At 50.5% G+C, this 22660-nt stretch overlaps 5 protein-coding genes across 5 annotated transcripts; 4 read left to right on the top strand and 1 right to left on the bottom strand.

Moving 5' to 3' along the window:
- Window positions 1-691: 691 nt before the first annotated feature.
- Window positions 692-6662, bottom strand: HER10_EVM0010199 (uncharacterized protein; the record flags this gene model as incomplete). Its single annotated transcript, XM_035479667.1, has 7 exons — window positions 692-2007; window positions 2064-2879; window positions 2938-3412; window positions 3488-3799; window positions 5021-6066; window positions 6102-6402; window positions 6492-6662. The coding sequence occupies 7 exons, from the start codon at window positions 6660-6662 to the stop codon at window positions 692-694; spliced, it is 4437 nt and encodes a 1478-aa protein (XP_035336458.1).
- Window positions 6663-12303: 5641 nt separating this feature from the next.
- On the top strand, window positions 12304-13732 carry HER10_EVM0002175 (FMN-dependent dehydrogenase). Its single transcript, XM_035471900.1, has 3 exons — window positions 12304-12673; window positions 12759-13560; window positions 13619-13732. Exons 1-3 carry the CDS (start codon window positions 12360-12362, stop codon window positions 13649-13651), a joined length of 1149 nt encoding a protein of 382 aa, XP_035335717.1. The 5' UTR covers window positions 12304-12359; the 3' UTR covers window positions 13652-13732.
- Window positions 13733-15822: 2090 nt separating this feature from the next.
- HER10_EVM0012848 (uncharacterized protein) lies at window positions 15823-18445 on the top strand. The gene is made up of 4 exons (XM_035482228.1): window positions 15823-16108; window positions 16174-16467; window positions 16531-16998; window positions 17064-18445. Exons 1-4 carry the CDS (start codon window positions 15956-15958, stop codon window positions 18306-18308), a joined length of 2160 nt encoding a protein of 719 aa, XP_035336704.1. The 5' UTR covers window positions 15823-15955; the 3' UTR covers window positions 18309-18445.
- A 1205-nt stretch (window positions 18446-19650) lies between these two features.
- Window positions 19651-20781, top strand: HER10_EVM0006636 (cytochrome p450 monooxygenase; the record flags this gene model as incomplete). The annotated part of the gene is made up of 3 exons (XM_035476217.1): window positions 19651-20334; window positions 20393-20559; window positions 20628-20781. 3 exons carry the CDS (start codon window positions 19651-19653, stop codon window positions 20779-20781), a joined length of 1005 nt encoding a protein of 334 aa, XP_035336141.1.
- A 415-nt stretch (window positions 20782-21196) lies between these two features.
- On the top strand, window positions 21197-22216 carry HER10_EVM0012358 (uncharacterized protein; the record flags this gene model as incomplete). Its single annotated transcript, XM_035481754.1, has 1 exon — window positions 21197-22216. The coding sequence occupies one exon, from the start codon at window positions 21197-21199 to the stop codon at window positions 22214-22216; it is 1020 nt and encodes a 339-aa protein (XP_035336660.1).
- Window positions 22217-22660: the final 444 nt, after the last annotated feature.

The following is a 22660-nucleotide window of genomic DNA, read 5'->3' as shown; positions in this document are numbered from 1 at the left end:
TAATTGACGTCTTAGTCAAACACGCGTACTGCTGGCAGTCTGATTGGCTGGGATGCCGAAGCGGGGTAGACTCCACGTATAGAAATGGGATACGGCAACTTCCTCGTAACATATTCACGCCCAACACTGTGCCGATCGTTAGCTCTCTGGGCCGAATGCTAGTGAGCTGTTGTTCTGGTCGACTTCGTTGCGGGTCTCGGTATACCTACTTAAGCAGCTGGTTGGAGTTCGATCTTGCTAGCACAGTGTTCTAGGAGCAATCATCAATTTGATGACTTCTTTTACCTTGCACATCTTCACGCAGGCTTATCTCAACATGAAGCTTTATAGATTAGACAGCGCGGTCTCTTGGCTCTAACGCTAGGCTATACGCAAACCATATTCTTGGTGGAACGTCGTATGACCTGGAACAGGCTGTGCATAGGCCGAGCACATGAGTGAATGAAGGAACGAACTAAGCGGGGATAGTACCACATTTGGTCTAGATATCTTGTGTGACGGCAAAAAAAATGATGATGTTGCATGATTTGTTCACCCAACATCGAAAGAAATCTCATATACAGTTGTCATATCATTGCATATATCTAATGACTGACCGAAGCCTGATACTTCTCGGGACATCTAGCACCTGATCGAAATCTTTCTGAGTTCCTCCCGCATACTCGCTATCCCCTTGCCCGAAGATTACCTCCTAAGCTTTCAGATGGATAATCTCAAAGGGCACAACCTTTACAACACCAACCAATCCATTGTCGGTCTTGGGGAGAGCCGCGAATGCCGAAAACTCTCGACCAGAGCTCCTAATCTCAGGCAGGATACTCCGAAGGTAATTCCACATTGTACCTGGGACAACGGCGACAATCTGGTTGTTTCCTTCCACCAGGTACGAGGTGGCATCCGCAATAGGGTTGGTCAAGTCCAGAGGAGGCAATCTGACGCCATTGACGTAGACCGTGATCGCATCTAGCACAGGCGGGAACTTGGCGTATGCACCAAAAGACGCGTCGTGAGCACTGTCAGTAGTCGATGCTGGCGGCCAGGTGAAGTTCGTGTAGTAGTAGCCAACTCCAGACGTGTTCGTTGCAGAGGAAAGATCGACCCAGGAGACTAGCTTGTCGAGTTGGTGGGTCGTGTTGCGCTTGACAGCTATGACAGTTGCATCGCTGAAGTTTTCTGGAGCTTCCCAGTGCTCAAGAAGCAGAGTCCACGACCCCAACTCAAAGGGTTCAGGGGCTTGGCTGATATGAGTGCTTTCGGTGCCGGTCGACAATCTGACGAGTGCCGGATCTGAAGACGCAGCGACACGCACTTTAAAGCCGTCATCCACTGCTTCGTAGCCGACAATGTTTGATGAAAATTCGGTAGCATGAATGGCTGGTGTCGTAGTACCACGGATTGCTTCGCCAGCGAACGCGATGACCTTTGTTTGGTTTCCTCCGAGTTCTAGTGGGATAGTGGTTGTAGATCCGCTGGTCCGGTAGTTCAGAACCGGTTGACGCGCCCCAGTCCAGAGATCGAAGAAGTAGGGAATGCCTTTGGATTGGATTACCACCTCCCCAGTCGTTGGAACTAAGTCACCAAGTATGTAGGCGTAGGCGATGCCACTTTCTTTGTCTTCTCTCCATGTGGAATACCACGTGCCGTTTGTTCTTACCCCAACTCGTGGCTTGAGATTCAAGTCGTGAAGCTTCTGGGATATCTCGCCCTCTGCAACTTGATGTACGTTTGGATTGTTAAGAAGCTGAATCAAGTCATTGCCAGGAGAAGTATGGCCAGGATTGACCTGCGTCTCTGAAGGGTACACCCCCGGGACTGAACCAGCCACGATGATATGCAACCCAGCTTCCATGAAACTCTCCAGCTTCGAAAGTGAGAGCCGCGTCAAGTTCTGGGATCCGAGTATGACAATGGCTTGATATGCTGCATCTTGAGGTGCAAAAACACCGCCTTCGACGTATGCTTGGGGTAGATCAAAGTTGTCCGGTGAAAGGTAAGTGTATGACCAACCTAAGCATTCGTCAGTGGCCCACCTATGACTCAAGTCAACCTATGATATCACGAACCTTCGTCAATCAAATCTGTTGGCTCGTACACCGTTCCGAAGTTTGGATCAGTAGCAGACTGTTTGTTATAGAATGCAATATCGGTTCTCGGAACACCCTGTTGCTGGATATGCTGCAACCTCGACATGTACTCCAAGGCTGCCTGAAGGCCGTAATTCCAGTCTGGTCTTTTGGGTGAATAGAGGTCTGAGACGTAGTAGATGAATGCTGTGTACCCTGGCCATGTTGTTTGAGGATAGTTGCCGCTGTACGACTGCCCGTGAATGACGAATTGGTTCACACCACCAGCAACTGCGCGATTCGCCGCAAAGAGCAGCTCTGGAATAGTGTAGCTATACGCTCTTCCGAAAACCGCGCCAAGTTCGATGGAGATGATCTTTTTCCGCGCGAGATTTGCTGGACCTGAGAATTGCCGATACCCGTCGACGTTGTCATGCCCCTGAAGACTTTCACACTCCGGAGCGTCGACAAATGGGATCGAAGCTTCCATGTCCATGGGTAGGTTGTAAGATGGCTGGGATGAAAGTCCTTTGACTCCCAGACTATGGAGCCACTGTGAAAGTGTGGCGAGGTACTCTTGATACCCCGCTGCCAGAGTCTCACGATAGTCGTTGACATAACCCTGTCCCTGATCCGGTCGGTCCAAAGTACAGCGCGTAGTTCCTGGGGAAGTACTCTGGAGATTGATGTTATTGTTGCCGAACATCACGAGAGGCAGGTATTGCTTCAAGTTGTGTGCGAACATTTCTTCGAACCTCGTTGGAAGCGAGCGGGTCCATGAAATATTTGAGTGAATTTCGATGCTATCCTCCCATCCTAAAGTAACGCCAAAGTCAGCTGGCAAGACTGCCATTGTGGTGGGAAGACATCATACCATGATTTCCAACCTCTCTCAAAAGTCCTTTCAGCTCGTCGGTAAGCAGATATTGCTCCCAGAAGGCCTGCACTGTCCGAGCTCCTTGGGCGCTAAAGTGGTCCACGACATACGAGCCATTGTCCCAAATGGTTTTCGTTGTATTCGAAAGGAAGTGCAGGTTCTGATTATGAGACAACTTTTCGTAGAAAAAGAACAGCTCGTGGTCAGATACATTATTTGGAGAACTAGCGGGCTTCCAGGACAGTATCCCATCTCCCGAGACACTTGAGGTAATGTCTGTGAGAGATCTGTCTCGCAAAACAAGATCCTCATAAGACACAGTCGTCACGCCGGTGACCCCAGTGATGTTGTAAGAAATGTTCGCTCGAGATACCACGATAGCGGACACGGCAGCGACCAGCTGTCCGTCACCCCAGCCGGGAATTGTCTCGTTGAGAAAGCCGCGATTGGAAGTAGCTTGGCTGAAGGAGACCTGGGTAGAGAGTTCAGTAAAATGGACTCAGTTGGTTCCATGGCCGAGAGTTGTGGAAGCTTTGCATGTACATACCAAGTCCCACTGCAATCCCTCATCGTCAGGATGAGCCGGAATGCCTTGTCCTTGATTCGGCCCAAGCGAAAAGTCCATGACCAGCCCCGCATGCTTATGGGCTTTCAAAGCCGATGTGAAGAGATTGAGGTGAGCAGGTGTACCAAAGCCGTAGGTAGACCAATTTACCCCAATTGGAGCAGGTCCAAGTTCTCCTCCATAATTGTAGAACGGCAAGAATTCCACACCCCCAGCTCCAATATCACCAGCCGCCTTTATGTCTGCTTCCACAGTTCCGGCGTCTACACTGGCGTCTGGGAGCCAGTATCTGAACTTTGGGCGCTCTCGGGATGATGGGCGGAGGAAGTCATCTGGGGATCGTGTGCAGTTCGAACCTCGGATGGGTTGGCAACTAGCGAGGAGTAAGCCAAGCAAGCATACTATATGGCGTAGTGTGGTCATTTTCAAAAGGTTTCCGTAAAGATTGACCTCTTGTTGTTTTGCATTGCCTCCAAATCAACAGACTACTTATAGAAAGTTATTCATCGCAATTTAAGTAGAACAATACCAGAGCAAAGCTCAATGAATGCGCTTGACAGAGACAGAGCTGGGCACGAAATCTGCATTGGTAAGATATTGGACCGAGGAATATTGGGCTGTTTCCTCGGTGTAAATAACGACGACATCGGGCCGCTTTGTATGGCCTGGGTAACATCAAGCAGTCCCCGACGGTAGCTTACCACTGACGACCTAAGAGCACACAGCCGAGTTCATGGACTACTCTTGCGTCTGGTACATGTACTTGAAGTTGCTCACAAGATGGTGATGTGGGGTAAACCCCTCTGCGCTTGCACGAAAATCGGCACTTGTACTGTGGCTTCGTGCGTTGACAGAAGCTGGAACAAAGCAAGAATCTGCGATGCATTCATTGATGTTCCCCTGTATCAAGCTATGCCTGAACGAATACGCGTATCTGCAGACGCCCCAATTCCAACATGCCCGTTCACCTGGTCAAGAGACTAATGCAGTGCCCCTCTTGCTTGTTCTGGGGTGCAGCTCGCTTCCATCCACAGTTATTGTAAGTGTGGGGAAATGAACGACCAAGCAATCGTTCACAGCTTGCATTCTCGGCGTACATTGCCCCGATTAGAGCACTACGCTTTACTGATTCCATTGGCTGAAGTCGTATAACATACGGATGCGAGTACTCGGATGATCGAGGATCAATTCCGTCACTGCTATTGGTAAGTCGTCGCTCAAGATTGCTCGTCTATTCCCCCTGGGGTTTCGTGATGGTGTTTCCACGCCGTAGGCATTCCAAAGCGTGCTCGTCCTGGACTGTTGGCTTTATTCAACTTCTGCCTACTAAAAGTATTGATCATCCTCTGATTCGCTGTCTTCTTCGTCGGAGTCGCTGTCTTCTTCGTCAGAGTCGCTATCTTCTTCCTCCGATTCACTGTCTTCCTCATCTGATTCACTGTCCTCGAGCTCGACGTTGCCGACAGGGAGTAGGATACCTTCTTCATCGGATTCGACATATTCTTCAGCAGGGACCCCAAACCGCTCGTGGAAATCTGGGACAAAGTCTGGCTGGAGTTCCGTTCCCTCTTGCAAAGAGATCGTGACCCATCCGGCATTGTACTTGTCCAGGAAATTGTTGTCAATAGTGTTCCCCAGGGCTGAGAAAACGACCTTCTTCAGCCTTGGTAGCTTTCCTTCACTATGTCTTTCTGTACGAAGACTATCAAACAAAACTCTGAGGCATTTTGTCACCCCAGGGTCTGATTCCCTACAGTTCCGAGGCGTCGCCAGTATCCGAACAAATTTGATCGATGGAGGAAGCATGTCCACCAACCTTGGTGCGGCTATCTCGTCAAGCGGCACGCAGAGCGGTTGATAGGGGAACTCCTCTTTAATGATATCTCTGCGGAACTCTGTCCCCATGAGCATGACGACATCAATCTCCAGGTATTTCAGGCGCTTGAAGCCCTTCATGTTGGTAAGGGTACTCTCTATTGCTCCCATTCGCGTCATAGTGTGCATCGAAAGCTCTTTCAGTGTCTCGCCAGTGCACTCCATGATGGTGCAAAGGGCCTGTCCCGGGTCGAAGTACGAACCACAACTGTCCCATTTCGTCTCATGTGCGTAGCGTAAGGACTTCAGGTTGGGGATGCGGGAGAGCAAAGCACGCAATTCTCCTCGCCCGATTGTGCAGCCCACTAACTCCAGCTTTTCTAGACGTGGGCTGTAGTCCGAGTACTCTGGTGAGAAGGGTATGCCCGTCTCGCCATCATCAGTAGCAATACAGCCTCCGATGTAGGCTTCCCGAAGAGACTTGATGGCCAAGAACGGTGTTTTCAAGGTCAATGCATGCCTAGATCTCCAACCGGAGCTAGCAAATGGTCGAAGGATTTTGAGCTTCGACAGTGCAGCATCTTTTGCGTCTCGTTCATTAGCACGAGACACAATGTGATCAAGCACCTGCCAAGTACGAAGATCGTTTCCAGCTCCGCTTGGATCTTCTCCTCGTACCCCAAGCTGACGCCAATTAGTCGGCAGAGCAAGCTCTCGCACGTGGGTCAACAAGCTGAGGAGAAGAACTTAGCATGTCCTAGAGCTTCATGCCGTATCATACTCTCCCAGAAATCGGGGTCTTGGCCAATCTCCTTAAGATAAGGAGACCCATGCAGAAATTCTCGGAGTGCTTTGATATCTTCATCTCGCGTGAGCGGCGGCAGGTGCGAAATATCTCCTGAATGGTACTGCACGTTGCCGAAAGCAATCTTGAGATCTGCGATTTGGATGTATTGAGCAATTATTGGGTTGTGAGTAATTTTCATGAGGAGATCGAGACTATTGACAACAAAGGTCTCCGTCCCGTAAATTTTCTCGTCATCGTCAGGACTATAATAATAAGTCATACACACCCTCGTCAGCTATATTGTTCCCCTTAATATGTTATCGCGAACAAATTGAATCGTACGTCGTCCTCCTCGCATCATGAAGAACCTACTTACCCAACCACGTCGAAGGCAAAGTGACGAAATCGGCGTTTGAGAATATTGTGCTGTACCAAATACCTCTCGCTTGCTTCGTACAACTTCTTGCAAGTGAGGGCAACATTATCGATTGACTGGGGAATCGTTTCCAAGATGATGGTCTGCAGAACCTCGACAGGGAGATGCAAAAGAGACATTGCCGGCTGTCATACGACAATTTTGCACAGTGTATAGTCGATAGCGATGCCCGCAAAGATGCTCAGGAATATGCAAGTTCGACAGTAAGCTGGCAATTCCACGGCTTAAGGCTCCCAAGAGGTTTCCCGTTGATTGTCGCGGTAGTCAGCGGAAAGTCACAAAAGGGGTCAAGATATTATCTACTGAACAAGGTATCCTGTCGCTGTTGCCCCGCAACTGGAAAGCCGTAGCCGAGAAGGACAGGGGGCTGATTTGTGCATCTCTGTGCATGCTACATTGAGATATCCAATCGTCAGCCTTAACGCCAATGTTCAACCCAACTTTCAGTTTGCACAATACGCGTCTTTGAGTTTTGCACAACCGAAATCAAAGCTATGCATTGACTGCAATGTATCAAGAGCCACAGAACTGAATGAAAATATGACGATATCTAGCTAATGAGTTATCTAAACCGAGAAGTTTGATCACTGTGCAACATCAGAGGCCTCGAAATATATGTGCTCCATTCTCATTTGACATTGCACGAACCATAATGATCAGACGGGGAAGTGCTACGGATAGACCACACATACCGACGACGGGTTTGTTGACGTTTTACAAGCATTGAGTTTGTTAAAAACAAAGTCTCTAGTTGTTTTCGCTTTTTGAGAGAAAGTATCTAGTTTCAGGTGGTTTTAAGGCGATCGATTTGCTCTACGTTGGCCTGGGACAAGCCCGTCTCCATCGACCCCTTGACTTCCGGACCCGGATACACATGTGAAAAGCAACTAAGCCTTTGAGATAGTGTCAAATGTAAAAGAAATCATGGATCTTGATTCCTTAGGTTTGTTAGCGAATTTGCACCCACTTTTTGCAGGCAGAATGTCAAGGTTTTGATCGCATGCGATTGCGGGCTTCAGAGGTTTGAGTTCCTTCTGCGAAAGACATTGCTCAGTCGTTTCCCGCGAACCATTCAGATCTTCAATGATTCCTCAAATTAAGGAGGCTCACAGACAAATTCAGAAGGATCAAGCCGGCTCTTGTGTTCATGCACGATAAGTTCAGTCCATATGCAAGCTGTTAGGTGTCATTACATCTTCGTCGAAACTTAACCCGTGCATGAGCGGGTATACAGGATGAATCTGCATTGACTAGTGCTTTTCGTCAAAAATTAATTCAGTCGATGAGGTGGCCAACGAACGAGTTATCGGCACTTTCTCGAGAAAATCATGAGGCCCTGCAACTCCGGACAGGAGAGAAGTTGGATCATGACTTTCTTTGCTAATGAGCAAGGGGGTGTGAAATTGCTCTAGTCAACTTGGCCAGAGTCTCTTGTGGTGTTCAAAAACACGCCGTGAGGACATGGAAAATTCTCATCATACCTATGGGATCGAGCATACTCGCATCAATGATATACATCTATGCAGCAACGCCAAGCACCGAGACTCGCGCCACGTTTCTAGTACTTCGATACTCGACTTGAAATCAATCAGACTTACGTGACATGCTTTGCAGTCCCATAGTGGTGACTTGCGAGGTTTGGTCACGTTACTATTAGTCCCGGCATTATGAGACAAGTGATGGCGGAATCACAGAAGAACTTTTTCCGCACCTTCAGCTGAATTGTTCTATGCGCAACAGACATAGGCTCAACATATGGTATTGTCCTCAAGGAACCTCGGCCTTTGCGGCCAGGTGAAAATGTTTCTAACATCACGCCTTAGGTATAACTCGCTGAATGGTGACATAATTATGCATGATGCAGAGTTCTACCCAACAGGTACGAGTCGGGTCTCATCGTGAGGATTTGACTCGATAATGCACGTAGTTCACCCTGCTATAAGCTCTTGAGATATTGATTCCATTCACAATGATGAGTTCGTGTCATTGAATTTCTCGAAATAGGCAACATGAACATACTGTACTCTGTACTCCTTTTTATATCGGTGACGTGGGGTTGCTTTGGCCCAGTCTGCGACCGAACTTATTAGCTAAGAATAGGCAAAAGTTGCCAAAAACTTATTTCAATCTGCGACGCTGCCCGCCCTATTCTCAGCTATTCATTTCGCCAAGCAGTGAAAGTCGCCGGGGCTGGGTGAAACCTGCGCAAGGACGATTGCAGAGTTCCATCGCTACAACCGAGAATAAGGATTTAGTTACAGTTAAATCACAGGGCCGAATTAACCTTCTGGAAGGTGCTGGTGCAGCGTTCCTTGGGGGGCTCTAAAAAGAAATCCTACCCCGGAGCTGACCTGACCGAGCATGTTAAAAACTGGAGTCATCCAGACTTTTGAGTGGTCGGGTTCCTGGGCCAGATTGCAGATCAATATCTGGCATCCCTTGCAGGTTTCATTGGTGTGGACACGAAAATCCCACCTTGCCCACACGCGCGGTTTGGCCATTTGATGAAGGCGCGCAGGGCAGGCAAGGCGCAGAGCAGGCATTGAATTCTGGACCATTGCACAATCCGTGCTGGCGATATTCACCTACCTTCTTCAGCAAGAGCAATCCGTTATCAACAAGCGGGTTGCCGCATTCGTTCAGCGGAGGGAGCGGGTGCGTCCCGGTCGGTGAGGAGTCGGCGAGTTAGTGGGAATCTGGGTCTTTTGCGACGGATAGACCCTACTATCGCAGCCGAAGAGGCCTTTGGTCCACTATTAGACCCGGCTCATGTCCGACAAGAATGTGTTCATCCACAGATGTAGTCAACACCGCGATGAGCGGGAGGAGGCTTTTCGGACGATCGGTTGTTGTCCGAGATCTCTCGGCTCGCAAAACGTTATCAAAGTCGTGAGTTCGGACTTGAGAATGGATTCAGGTCGTGCGCCGAAGTCGGACTTTGAACTCCAGCAATCCAGTTGCTTCAAGCATGGAGTGCAGTCCAGGCTCCCCACGCAGTGCCGGTATTTGATGCGGGCACTTAACAAGGTCCCGAGCGGGAGACAGAGTCCGGGTGATCGAGTGAAGCTCCCGTGGTGGTTCCTGCATTCGCGAGGATTCCGATCGCCTTGATCAGGAGAATCTGTTAGTTCCGACGCACTCCCACCTTCCAGAAACCTGCTTGAGAGGCCCAGTGAGGTTGCGGCGCATGACGCATGCAACATGGATTTGAGCAATATATCGTGAAAATCCCGAAAATCTGTGTAAAAATTTGACCATCGGATGCAATTTATTTCAAATCGACAGAAGTAAGAGTTCAACGACCGTATGCAAAGCTGAGGTCAAGTGCCTGTTTGACATGTCGCTGCAGTCTGGAAAACGGGTAGTGAAGAACAAACCTTAACCTAGCATGGAGAAAGTCGGTCTGTAGACTGTAGCAGAAGAGAACAGAGTGATCCTCGCACGTTAGGTTCTTACTGCGCGTATCCACAAAACTTTTCAGACGAACCAGCATCCAGTGCCCACATGTCAGTCCAGTCACGAATAGGGCCAGACTCCATCTCTTTCAGGTTTCCATTGAGATGAAAAGCATCGCAAGACGTCTCTCCTCGAGCATTCACCCCCACGGACCATAGCTCAGTTATCGACAGACGGGGGAGTAACATGGGGCTATGGGCCATTGTCTGTGCTCGTTATCGGTTACCAAGACCGAGAATGCACTGTCATCGGCTGCCTCACTGTTGCAATTGACGGCTCTCACGGAGTCCAAGAGTCCTTGGCGAAGCGCGGCGACTTTTTTTCTACATGGCGTACGAATACACTACAGTCGTGATGAGAGACTGACTTTTTCTCAACGCCTTACAAGTTACGGCTCCGCCACGGCCTGCGTCGTGTTCGGTTGCCACCACCGGCAGCAAACTGTTTCCGCAAGGTCGAGGGGCTCCCACACGGATCCGACATTTCGTCAGTACGGCCGGTCATAAGTCCGAGGGACGGATGCTGCTACTCGACATCGTCAACGCCTAAATAGGACCCTGGTCGAGAGATCGGAAATTTTCGCGATGGAAACTGCGGGAACTATTTTCTAGTGGAATCCAGTCGAGCAAGTTGAGGGTCAAATTTTTCTTCTCAACTCCTCCTCAACTTCGGGCCAGACCCAGTTCAAGAAAAGAAAAAGAGAATGAACCGGAGGGAGCTATTGAACAAAATCTCGCTTCCAGGATACGTCATGTGCAAATGTGGTAGGTAACATTGGAATGTGACGGGAGATGCGACCTCCCTTTTTGTCTTTGGCGGGAGGCTTATCCCTGTCTCTGAAGAAGAAAGCGAACAAATGTTTTCCAGACACCGGACGATTCAAGCATAATGCGCTCTCAACCGTAAACAACAAACAAACAATTAAGGGAGATCAGAGGGAAAAGTCATGCCCGTACTCCGTAGAGCTCAGTGCACCAGGAACCCGAGACTAACACTCAGGAGTTTCCAAAGACACGTGGGCGATTTGACATCGGATGGAAATGAAGTAAGCTAGGAACCATCAAGTTCCCAAGTTTTTCCAACTTCCTAATTCTCACGATGCCTGAAGGTCGGAAGTCGACCGAAGTTCTGTAAGTGCGCAAGCCCCCAAATGTCCCTCAATCGGGGACAGGAGTCTGTCCGTGACGTGGGATCCTCCCAGGACCGGGCCAACAATTGCAATCCAGACCTCTGGGACCTTCGCTTCCCGAGAGCGTTGTAGTCCCCATTCACGCTGTCACCACCCGCGCGCTTGTCCAAGCCCCATCCCGCTGGCTGGGCTGGTGTCATGTGCTGGCTAGGAGCATCGCCCACCCCCCATGCGACGACTTGGCTCATTAACTTGGCTCCGTTATTATTCAGCCATAGTAGCGCCTTATTAAGCTACCAAATCTCCTTCCACGGCGAGTCAGTTACCCGCCCTATCCTTGCCCGCCAACTGCCAGTGGCTGACCTTTTTCTGGAGACTGTAGAAGGGAACCGAGGGGGAGCACAGACGGGAAGGCAGAAGAAGAGAAGGAAAAAAAAACGTGAAACTAGCTCCATCCCGTCAGTCTTCCATCAACTTGATACGTCAGTTCCTGGGTCGTTAACGGCACTCGCTGGTCCACCCTACAAGATCTGATAACGGGCTTCTCCCCGGATCAGGGAGGCATTGCAGCACCATTAAGCTTGGCAGCGGGTCGACATCGTCTATCTGAGTTTGAACCATCGTTGCTATCCCACCGTCATTCTCTCATGACAGGTCCAAGTCAAGCTTCCGGATTTGGGGCCTGGATTTTCCTCTAGACCCGCCTATCCAAGTTTCCTGGGACTGCAGAGTGCCACCCGACTTGTCCGAAAGAATCAAGACAGCCCGTTCGCCAAGACCGACCTTCCCTGGATGCAGCCCATTCCCCAGCGTCGGGGGCATCATGCGCAGAGACTCGTAGAGAAGCTGCCACTGGCATCTCAACATTGGAAAACGGGGCCGCCGTCCCCGTTCTTGCGGACTTCTCCTGGTGCTCAACCACACCCATGGCGCACGTCATGGAGCCCATCAGGAATATACCTCTAAACATGTAGACTTTGGGTAGCAACCGCTTGGCCCGCTCGTCGTACCGAATGCGGATATGAGCAAGGAGGCTCGGAGCGATGCCAAGAATCTTGCAGTATAGGGGAGGGGGGAGCTTAGAGAAAAAAGTTGACGTCTAATGGTATGGTCGTGGCCATGATAAATAAGACTCGTAGGGACGTCTGCTTTGCTAATGATCCGACCTTGAGATTCATCACACCCGTGCTCACTGTCATCACTCACTTACATTCGCTCATTATCTGACAACATGCGTGCTGCTCTCATCTCCGCCCTCGCGGCCGGCGCTGCCGCCACCCGCCCGTTCCTCAACGAGCCGGATACCGGTATCGAGCTTGCCCTCGGCGACCTCGCTGTCGGTGCTCTTCCCAACCTCACCCAGATGGTTGGCCTTCCCGACTTCGAGTACGCCGCTCGCAACTACCTCCCCATCAAGAACTACACCTACTACCGCAACGGTGCCGCCGGTGAATGGTCTTACCGCAACAACCTCGAGGTCTTCGGCCGTTACCGCCTTCGCCCTCGCACCATGGTTGACATCACCAACATTGAGTCGACCCTCAAGTAAGTCCGAGCTTCCAAGCTTCCTATTCAGACGAACCTCCTTGGTTGGGTTCTTAGTAGTCTTGCAGATCGCTGACTCGCGCAGCACCACCATCCTGGGACACAACTTCTCTGCTCCCATCTTCATCAGCCCTGCTGCCCGCGCTGACTACGCTCACGCTGATGCTGAGCTTAACCTGATGAGGGCCGCCGCTGCGGAGAACATCCTCTACATGCCCGCCCTCTACGCCGCCAAGACCATTGAGCAGATCGCCGAGGTCAAGGCTGAGGGCCAGGTTGCCTTCCAGCAGGTGTACCTTACCACCAACGACACCGCTACCCAGGTCCTCTTTGACCGTATCAAAGCCTCCGGCGCCAACGGTATCGTATACACCGTTGACTCCGCCGCCGACGGTAACCGCCACCGCGCTGCTCGCTTCGCTGTCGGCTCCGCCGACTCCGACTACTCCCTCATCACCTGGGAGGAGTACCGCAAGCTCTCCAACATGACCGACCTTCCCATTATCATCAAGGGTATCATGACCGTTGAGGACGCGGAGGCCGCCATCGAGAACAAGGTCCCTGCCATCATCCTTTCCAACCACGGTGGTCGCCAGCTTGACGGCTCTCCCTCCTCCCTCGAGGTCGCCCTTGAGATCTACGAGAAGGACCCCGAGATCTTCCAGAAGATCGAGGTCTACGCCGACGGTGGTGTCCGCTACGGCGCTGATGTCCTCAAGCTTCTTTCCCTCGGTGTCAAGGCTGTCGGTCTCGGCCGCCCCATCATGTTCTCCAACATCTTTGGCCAGGAGGGTGTCGAGAAGGCTATCAAGATCCTCAAGCACGAGATCGCCATCGACGCCGGCAACCTCGGTGTCCCTGACCTGAAGAAGATTGACGCCAGCTACGTAAGTCGAATACAACCCAGATGTTCCAACTTAGAACACCCACTAACAACTTCAACAGGTCAAGTGGACCCCCAACAACTGGTACTCTTGAGCATCTCGCTGAGTACTAGATGAGAAGTCGAAATATTGAGGGGATCTCTTTGCTTGATTCGCATGACGTAAATGATACCACATGAGTGCTGTACATACTCTTTCTTTTCTAGCTGCACATAGCTTTTGGCTGCAAATTGATACCCCTCAATCGAATGATGTTCATATTCAGCTCAACACCTTTTGTTCATTGAACGTGTCGTTTGACCCTAATACACGGACTTGAGTAACCGAATTCTATTGTTCTTTTGTGCGGACAAAGACTGCGATTGTAAGGCGCACAAAGCGCACTGCAACAATATTCACGATGCTGTACAGGCGGAAAAGCATCCCGGCTTCGCTGATGGTAATATCTATAAAGTGTTAGTAGTGAACCATGAATCAACACTGATAAGACCGGTTTGCAATCCACGAGTACCATCATCGCCCACACTTTTAGCACTACGACATCTTCTCTTACATATACCCACACGATAAACCTTTCAGTAAGTCTGCTCATCTGTTTCCACACTAACAGCTAGTCAGTTTGACAAAAGACATCATGTGCATCACCACCTTCTTCGTCCGTATCTGCGCCAAGTGCGGCAAGGAGATCAGCCGTCTTGAGCAGGAAACCGTCAGTTGCAAAACCTCTTCTCAGGCTGATCCGAAGTGTTACGGAAAGATCAAGGACTATCGATTCTTCAAGAAGCTCTGCTCTTACTGTCATCCATCATGCAGCTGCTTCTCGGATGATGCGTTGAACAAGATTCTTGGCTCCGATTGGGATTTTTCGTCCGCCGACAAGTTGCAAGATGACGACGTGCATATTACTGCTCATATTCATGACGAACTTGAGCATATGTGTCATTGTGTTAAGAAGATGCGTCTGGACGCTGATGGTCGAACCAAGCAGGCGTTTGGATCCGGATGACGAAGAGCTGTAGCTGGCAAGTCGGGACTGGAGTGTCGTTGAGTTTCACGAACAGGCCGGCCCGTGGTGGGGTGATCTAGATAGACTGAGGTTTACTAGCAAGTGATTAGATGTAAAGGGTTTGAACTTCGATATGAATCAGAATTGGAAGAAAATCATATTGTCACCAAGTACTTAACTGTCACGCTGTCTGATACACACTGACGAGGCTCGTGTTAGTATAGAACGATTTCTCCCTATGTACTTAACGTAATCAGCATATTATGACAGCATCCTCTCTTACCTATTAACCAGCGAGGGTGCTTATCAATGTCATATGAACTATAAATTCTGAGCTTAACACACTGATATACTTGTTAGTAAAGTGACCTGTGGGTGGCCGCTTTGATAGAGCCGCAACTCTCGGGTCCAAAATGCTCCAGTCCCTTTCAAGACTGACATTGAACTCCCGCGGGAGGCTCCACCCGGCAATGCTTAACCTGTGGGGCCATGCATAGATGCACACTACGTTCTTCTTTTGGCATCGTCGATACATGAACTGAAACAGAGATTAAAGAACGATAGCCTTGCATCCCATAGGCTGATCATGATCGGAGAAAAATTGCGGGTGATTTAGGTGGGACTCCTGAGTCTCCGCGATATTGCGTTTGGTCTCGTAATTTGGCATCTTGTTCGGTTTGGATTTCCACTTCCCGAGACCTGCTCGGCTCTCGGCAACATCAAGGGATACATCTTGCCAACTGGACAGTCTCTATAGATTTTGACAAGATGTATGGAAATCAACTGATTATGCTTAAGTTCGAGTCAAGGTTCATTGAAATACATTGTAGGGCAAACGCCATGTGCTGCCTCATGGCTCACAGTAGAGAGTTTCTGCAAGATCCTTATTGAGGTCAAGCGCGTGCACCTGAACCAGCCGCCAGGCTGCTGCCATCTGAACACAACGATGTCGTATAACACTATCAGTCATCCTCGAGAAGATGCGTGTATGGGCACCAGTACCAGCAGCAAGCTTTTTGCCGCTAGGTCTTTCAGCTATGACTTTTAATCCGATACTCGCATTGCACTATCTAGAAAGGCCGGGGTAAGCGGGGGCGACTCAGCAATTACGCATGGCGCTAGTTAGTGAAACATGGGTTTGCGGATCGTCGGACAAATTTTCGATACCGAAGGACAGAAACTCTGTACAGAGCGAATTAAAAGGAGGCAGCACCATCTTTTTCGCTCCCGTATCTACGAGACATATGCAGCCCTCCGCATCTCACGAAGCAAGAAAGCTCCACGTCACACCTCCTTTCCGGCCAGTGTTATAGTCCCCCCTCTCCCCCTTACAGCGCCGGCTGTTCGTTCGGGCCCGCTGGGATTGTCGGCCCTTCTCTCGCCTAGGAAAACATGGCCACCTTCCCACCCGGAGCCTCGGGGCCGGACTCGATGTCTCCCGACAGTGACCAACCAGGTACCAGTCGGCGCCTCATTGCTTGCGTTGCATGCCAAAAGCGGAAAGTCAAGTGCAGCCGGGTGTTTCCTTGTGCAAACTGCATTAGGGTATGTCGTGTTCCGTTGGGTTGGTCCGCGCCTAGTAGGACTTGAGGCTGATGAGGTACTATCAGTCATCCAGCCAATGCATCCCTGGGACGCCGGCTCCCCCGCGAGGCAGGAAGCCTTACAACCAGGCCCTCAAAGCACGCCTAGCACGATGTGAGCAACTTCTAAGTGGTCAAGCTTCAGCGGCAGCCGCAAAAGCTTCCCCAAATGCTGTCACCACGCCGAAGTCATCGCAGTCCCAAAGTCCGGCAGACCCTTCCCCGGTCTCTAAATGGACCCCGGAAGGGAAGTTGGTGGAAGACTCAAATGGCAAGCTCGCTTTTATGGATAACTACCTCCTAGGGCTGGTCAACGAGGAAGTACGTCATTCTCCACACGTGTCGTTCAGCATCAAGCCACTAAGATTACATACCTTCCTGCAGCTTCGGGCCATGGATGAGCTCATCAATCTGGATGAGAACGAACGCAGTAGCCCACTGGATAGCAGGCCTTCCGACCCAAACACAGATCTTCTCCTGGGAGATGACGCCTCTAACTCTTCAGTCCTCGACGCTTGGCCAGGTGCCGCACTTGTCTTCAAGCTGTGGCAGATATTTCTTGACAGAGTTAATCCCTTCACAAAGGTGATTCATGTTCACAGTTTTCAGCCTCACGTCGTGGAAGCTACAAATGGCACGCAAGGCCTGCCAGAAAACATCATGGCACTATTACTGTCCATCTTTCTAATGGCAGTAGTTGCCATGTCCGAGGAGGAATGCTTGAATACGTTGAAGAAGACTAAGGAAGTCGCCGTGGCGTCGTTTTCCTCTGGCATCCGCCAGATAATGAGACAGCTCAACTTCATGCGGACTAATGATCTAGTTATTCTCCAGTCGCTCTGCCTGTACTTGGTAAGTTTGGTAACTATGACCCTACAGCCTGAAGAGCTGGAGTGATATGCTGACTTTATCGGCAGTATTCCTTGCAAGACCGATATGACCGCCACAGCTCGTGGGTCTTCAGTGGCACCGTTATACGAATCGCTCAAAAGATGGGGCTCCACCGAGACGGCGACGTGCTTGGCCTAAAGCCTTTTGAATCAGAAATGAGACGCAGGGTTTGGTGGCAGTTGGTTTCTCTCGATGCAAAGTTCGCCTTGTTCTCCGGATTTGGTCACTCACTGCTACCTCGGGATTGGGATGCCAGGGAGCCGAGCAACTTGAACGACGCGGACATCTTTCCGGCCGCTACGCAACCGACGCCGGACCGTGACGGCCCTTCGGAGATGATTCTCTGCTTGGTCCGACACAAAATTACCAAGTTTCTAGTCGATACGCCTGGCCTCGAGCCGGTGAAGATGATGAGCGAGCTGAACGAGTCCAGCGGTGCTCCTCCAGTAGCAGGCGGTACGAGAGAACAACAGATGAGCTACTACCTCACCCATTTCGAGCTCTTAGAACAAAGCCTTCAGCACATCTTGGACCACCGATGCAACCCCCACGCGGGGCAGGTCCACGTCATGGCTCAAGGCCTCATATCAGCTCTTCTCGTACAGAAACGCCACTTGATCAAGAGCATTAGCGATGGACCTAGACCTGACGCCGTGTTTCAGAGTGGAGAGGACAATGCTTTCATGTGGGCTGTCTCAATGCTTGAGCATACGGCGTTCCTGTATTCTTCCTCAGAGGACACGGGTTTCCTCTGGTTCGCTGATTTCAACTTCCAATACGACGTACTACTTTACGTCGTGGTGCTTTTGGGACAAAGACTCGAAGGACCGATTGCGCAACGTGCCTGGGAAAAGATTGAAATATTCTACCGGTTCCGGCCTGGGTTATTCAACGTAACCGAGAGATCCTGCGCGACTCTGGCACATTTCGTACTTCGAGCTTGGTCGAAGAGGTTGGATCTACTCACCAGATCGGGTTTTCCGGGAGATTCCCCGGAATACATTATCAAGCTACGAGGCTGTGTTGAAAGCGTTGTCCAGGACAATAACAATCCTCTGGGCTCGCTGAATCCTCAAGAAACAACCCCAGTCAACACGCAGATGTGGGCACAGGCAATAGAGGCTGAAGGGGTGCCACCATTTTCATATATCGGCGTTGGTCGGGGTCATTTTCCGAATCTCGAAACTTCCGCATGGTCTTTCTTGGAGACCATGACTGGGAGGGATAGCGAAGATCAACTGGGAGATTCTGTATTCCCAGCTGCTCTATGAGGCTCTTGAAGATGCCTGAGTGAGTGAAGATGTCATTTTTGGTCCTTTGAAGCGATCGGCAGTAGGTGCCTATAGATAGATATCAAGGCATTAATGGACAACTGGACAATGTTCATCAGAGGCTAATCACTTCCCTGGAATACCGGAGCACTTGCTAACTGTATGGTTCGGGGCTGCCGCTACTTCGAGTGAGCATTTCACCAGCCGCAACTGAATGGATGCGAGAGCTACCCTGCTCCGAGAGCTAGCTGAGAATAACGTGAGTGTTAAGAGCCCTTTCCAGGGCCCAAACGAGTACCAGTTGTGCAAGGGCGAATGCTGATCTTGTGCGGACACCCGGAAGTGAATATTTTTCCGGTTCTCCGAGGAAATTGTTCCGAAGTTTGGTGGAATGTGGGCCCCCTTCAGTCCGCTCCGAACTCCACCCCGAGAGTAGTGGGGCATTGGCGATCTGACGGCCGGCTTATGCGTTCATTTGCCAATGCCCTTACGCTGCGTTGGCCCCCGGGGTTGGAAGACTGGAACTAGTGTCCAGCGGAGTTTTGGTCCTTGCAGATAGCTTTGTAACGGAGTTTTGCTACTCTCCTAGTGGCCCATACTTGACTGGTAATGAAAGGGCCATACTATTTGGGACACGAAATGTCGATATAAGTAGCCGGCGATTTGCACTTTGGTGTAGACTACCTTATGGGCGAGTTCGAACACAGCTCATCGCATTCAGGGAAGATGGCAATTGATACGACCAAGACTTTGGGCAATTGGCCAACTTTCTCGGCCAAGGTGTTGGACAGCTTGACACAAATAAGTCGAACGCAAATGTTTGTTGCAGCATTGGCTCTCGTAAGTCGGTTATCGCTTATTCGTATCATGAGATGTACAAGTTGATAATAACGACTGATCTGATCTGTTACAGATTCCACTTTATTTCGTCGTCGGGTTCATATACAATGCGTACTTCCATCCTCTAGCCAAATTCCCTGGGCCGCTTTATGCCCGCTGCTCAAACATACCATACATGGCGGTGCAGACAAAGGGGGCAATGCTCCCCTGGCTCAGCTCTCTGCACACCCAGTACGGCGATGTTGTACGAATTGGGGCATCCAGACTTAGCATCATAAATGGCCAGGCCTGGAAGGACATCTACGCCCACAAGACGGGAGGCAAGAAAAGCTTTCCCAAAGACCCGCGCATGTACGGAAGTGACCCCAATGGCCACCGCAATTTGATTACAACATTGCCCGACTCCGACCACAGCCGTCTCCGAAGAGTCTTTTCGCCGGCGTTTTCGGAAAGAAGTCTCAAGGCTCAGGCGCCCCTGATTCTGTCGTACGTTGACCAGCTCATGGGAAATATCCGCCGTAGCATCCAGACAGACTCAGATGCCAAGTTTGACATGGTGAAGCTGTACAATCTGACGACATTTGACATCATGGCGGAGCTGGCATTTGGAGAATCGCTTGGCCTTCTCGCCAACTCGGAGTACTCTGAATGGGTCGCCAACATCTTCGACAATCTCAAGAACAACGCCATCGCCCAAGTTGGTCGCGAGTGGTCTTGGCTGGGCAACATCGTCCAGCTAGTTACACCACCAAAGCTCAAGAAGGCCGCCGACATGCACTTCAGGCACGCCATTGAACGAGTCGACCGCAGGCTTGAAAGGGACACCGACCAAGCCGATATCTGGAAACTCGTCCTCAGTCAGCCCGAGGGCAAACAGATTGATAAGTTCGACATGTACAACAACGCTTCTGTCTTCATGGTCGCTGGATCCGAGACCACGGCAACAATTCTCAGTGGCGTCACATACTTGCTCCTCCGGAACCCCGACAAACTGGCTCGTCTTGTCAGCGAGATCCGCGAGGTAAATTCTGAAGACGAGTTGGATATTCAGAGACTTTCTGCGTTGCCGTACCTGACGGCCGTTCTCAACGAGGCATTGCGATGGTATCCTCCGGTCCCTGTAGGAGTCTGGAGGGAAGTTCCCAAGGGCGGCAGCGCTGTTGCAGGACACTGGATCCCAGAGAAGGTATGAAGTCCTGAGGCTCACCTCATCATGGATGAAGGTTGCTAAGTTCATATCCTAGACTCGCGTATCAGTCCCGCAGTTCCCTGCAAACCATTCGCCGCGCAACTTCAAAGACCCCGAAGCATTCATTCCCGAGCGCTGGATTCCAGGGCCAGAGTATGAGCCAAACACGAAGGAAGTCGTGCAGCCCTTCTCTCTCGGCCCTCGTAACTGCATTGGCATCAAGTAAGTTGTCTTTCTCCTCTGAGTTGTAAAGACCTCGAGTTGGCTGATCACAATATTCCCGGCCTTAGTCTCGCTTGGCACGAAATGAGACTGATTCTGGCCAAAACGCTCTGGAACTTTGACCTCAGCCTTTGTCAAGAGAGTGAGAATTGGTCGGACCAGAAGGCCTACATTCTCTGGGAGAAACACCCACTGATGGTAACCATCAAGTCCGTGCGATGAACATAAACCTTCTCCAAATAAGGTCCGAGAGCTAGCACCACTTACTTTTGGGAACCCGGGTCCCAAAATGAAAATATGCAGAGATAGATAGATACTAGTAATTGTGCAAAGTGTAATGGAATTATCGTAGACTTATGATACAGTTGGGCCGCCCTTTCGTATCTTGCGTTCGCTCGACTTCGAAGTGGTCATCAGCCATTACTCGGAGTTTCCAGCCATACATCATGGTGTTAGTACACATTGGAAACGGAGCATTGGGGGCGGAGCAAACTCGACTACGTCATGTTCTTCCTATTTAGGACACCAATCCAACATCAACTGGAACCATATTACACTGAGTAAACCCCATCCAACCCGCATCTTGAACACCTCAACCTCAAATTTCACTACAGAACCCAGAGCTTACGAAATTCATATGGCTATTCAAGACAAATCAGAAACATCAACAGCGCCGGCGACGATCAAAGTCAGCGACCGAGCCGGTTGGTTGGGGGCGTTGAGGTCCCAACGACCCGTCCTCGTCCACCTCAATGCCGACACCACGTGGCTCATTCAGCTGCCGTATCCCCCGTCATCGGCCCCGCCTCACGGTCGAAAACACTTTAATGTTCTCATCGACCCGTGGTTGCAAGGCCCGCAATCCGACGTCGCGTCATGGTTCTCTACACAGTGGCACGTTGTCGAACCCAGCCTGAAAACCATGGATCAGCTCAACTCGATTCTCGCCGGCTTTGAAGACGGTTCCGAGAGTCCCAAAGTCACTGATAAATCCTATATCGACGTCGTAGCCGTTTCGCATGAATTCACCGATCATTGTCACCAGGCGACTCTGGAAGAGCTTCCCAAGTCAACACCAGTGTTTGCCACTGATAAAGCTGCTGACCTCATCCGATCATGGGGTCACTTTTCTTCCGTCACCACTACCCCTGGATTCTCCTCCGAAACGAAAGATTGGAAGTCTGATCTTAGTATTTCCGGCCTTCCACCGTGGGTCGGCATTGGACGGGTCATCACAGAAGGGAACGCCTTGTATTACCACTCAGCAATTATGATCGCCTTTGACTCGGGAACACCGGAGACGATATTATACTCTCCTCACGGCATACAAGCAACGGACTTGGAATGCATTCGCAAATCTGGATTCTCGACTCTCGCTTTGCTTCATGGCCTTCACGATGTTCGCATCTGGATGACAAAGCAGCTAAATTTGGGAGCTCTGAATGGCATCCAAGCCGTGGCTGAGACTGGAGCTCGTTACTGGGTCGCGACACACGACGAGGCAAAGAAGGGCGGTGGGCTCATCGCACCACTGCTTATGCGCACGCAATATACACTTAAACAGGCTGTCGAGGCTGAAGAGGCAAGGATGCAGGGTAAGGTACCAGATTACGACTTCGTTGAGCTCGGTTCAGGGGACGGGATGGTTCTGCAGTAAGTGAGCTAAGATTGGAAGTCTTGTTATCTTAATGGAGTAGCCGTGCTCACTCGGGAAACGGCAAAATCCGACCACCTATAGGAGGCCAACATAAGTCACATGTTACGATGAAGTATCTTAGTCTGACCATATCTCATACCAAACATATTGGATTATCTCACTGCATTGTCCTTATGTTAACTGGCACCGCAGCACTAATCTAGGTCACAAATTGGTAAGCTATCAGGGCCATAGGCTTATTTGAATGTAGGTACGATAATTACCTTTCCAGAATGGTCTACTTGAGAGATCTCTCGCGTGTGCAATGACATCCAGACTCCAGGGATGAGTAGGTGAAAGCGAGACCGACCCATAGAAAGCAGACGACTGGCGGATAGAAGTTTCTTCCCAATCATGATAATGTTCGACAAAATAGCAAATCCTCTTGGGACTACATAATGTCTA

Source organism: Colletotrichum scovillei, assembly GCF_011075155.1.
Source record: "Colletotrichum scovillei strain TJNH1 chromosome Unknown Contig00003, whole genome shotgun sequence".
Lineage (NCBI taxonomy): Eukaryota > Fungi > Ascomycota > Sordariomycetes > Glomerellales > Glomerellaceae > Colletotrichum > Colletotrichum scovillei.
This window is presented reverse-complemented; position numbering and strand designations above follow the sequence as displayed.

What these genes read in the sequence shown, in the direction of transcription:
- HER10_EVM0002175 (XM_035471900.1), top strand. Translation starts at nt 12,360, where the DNA reads ATGCGTGCTGCTCTCATCTCCGCCCTCGCGGCCGGCGCTGCCGCCACC. An exon ending in AACATTGAGTCGACCCTCAA is followed by an intron (nt 12,674 to 12,758) that starts GTAAGTCCGAGC and finishes TGACTCGCGCAG; the next exon opens with CACCACCATCCTGGGACACA. An exon ending in AGAAGATTGACGCCAGCTAC is followed by an intron (nt 13,561 to 13,618) that starts GTAAGTCGAATA and finishes CAACTTCAACAG; the next exon opens with GTCAAGTGGACCCCCAACAA.
- HER10_EVM0012848 (XM_035482228.1), top strand. Translation starts at nt 15,956, where the DNA reads ATGGCCACCTTCCCACCCGGAGCCTCGGGGCCGGACTCGATGTCTCCC. An exon ending in TAGGGCTGGTCAACGAGGAA is followed by an intron (nt 16,468 to 16,530) that starts GTACGTCATTCT and finishes ACCTTCCTGCAG; the next exon opens with CTTCGGGCCATGGATGAGCT. An exon ending in AGTCGCTCTGCCTGTACTTG is followed by an intron (nt 16,999 to 17,063) that starts GTAAGTTTGGTA and finishes CTTTATCGGCAG; the next exon opens with TATTCCTTGCAAGACCGATA.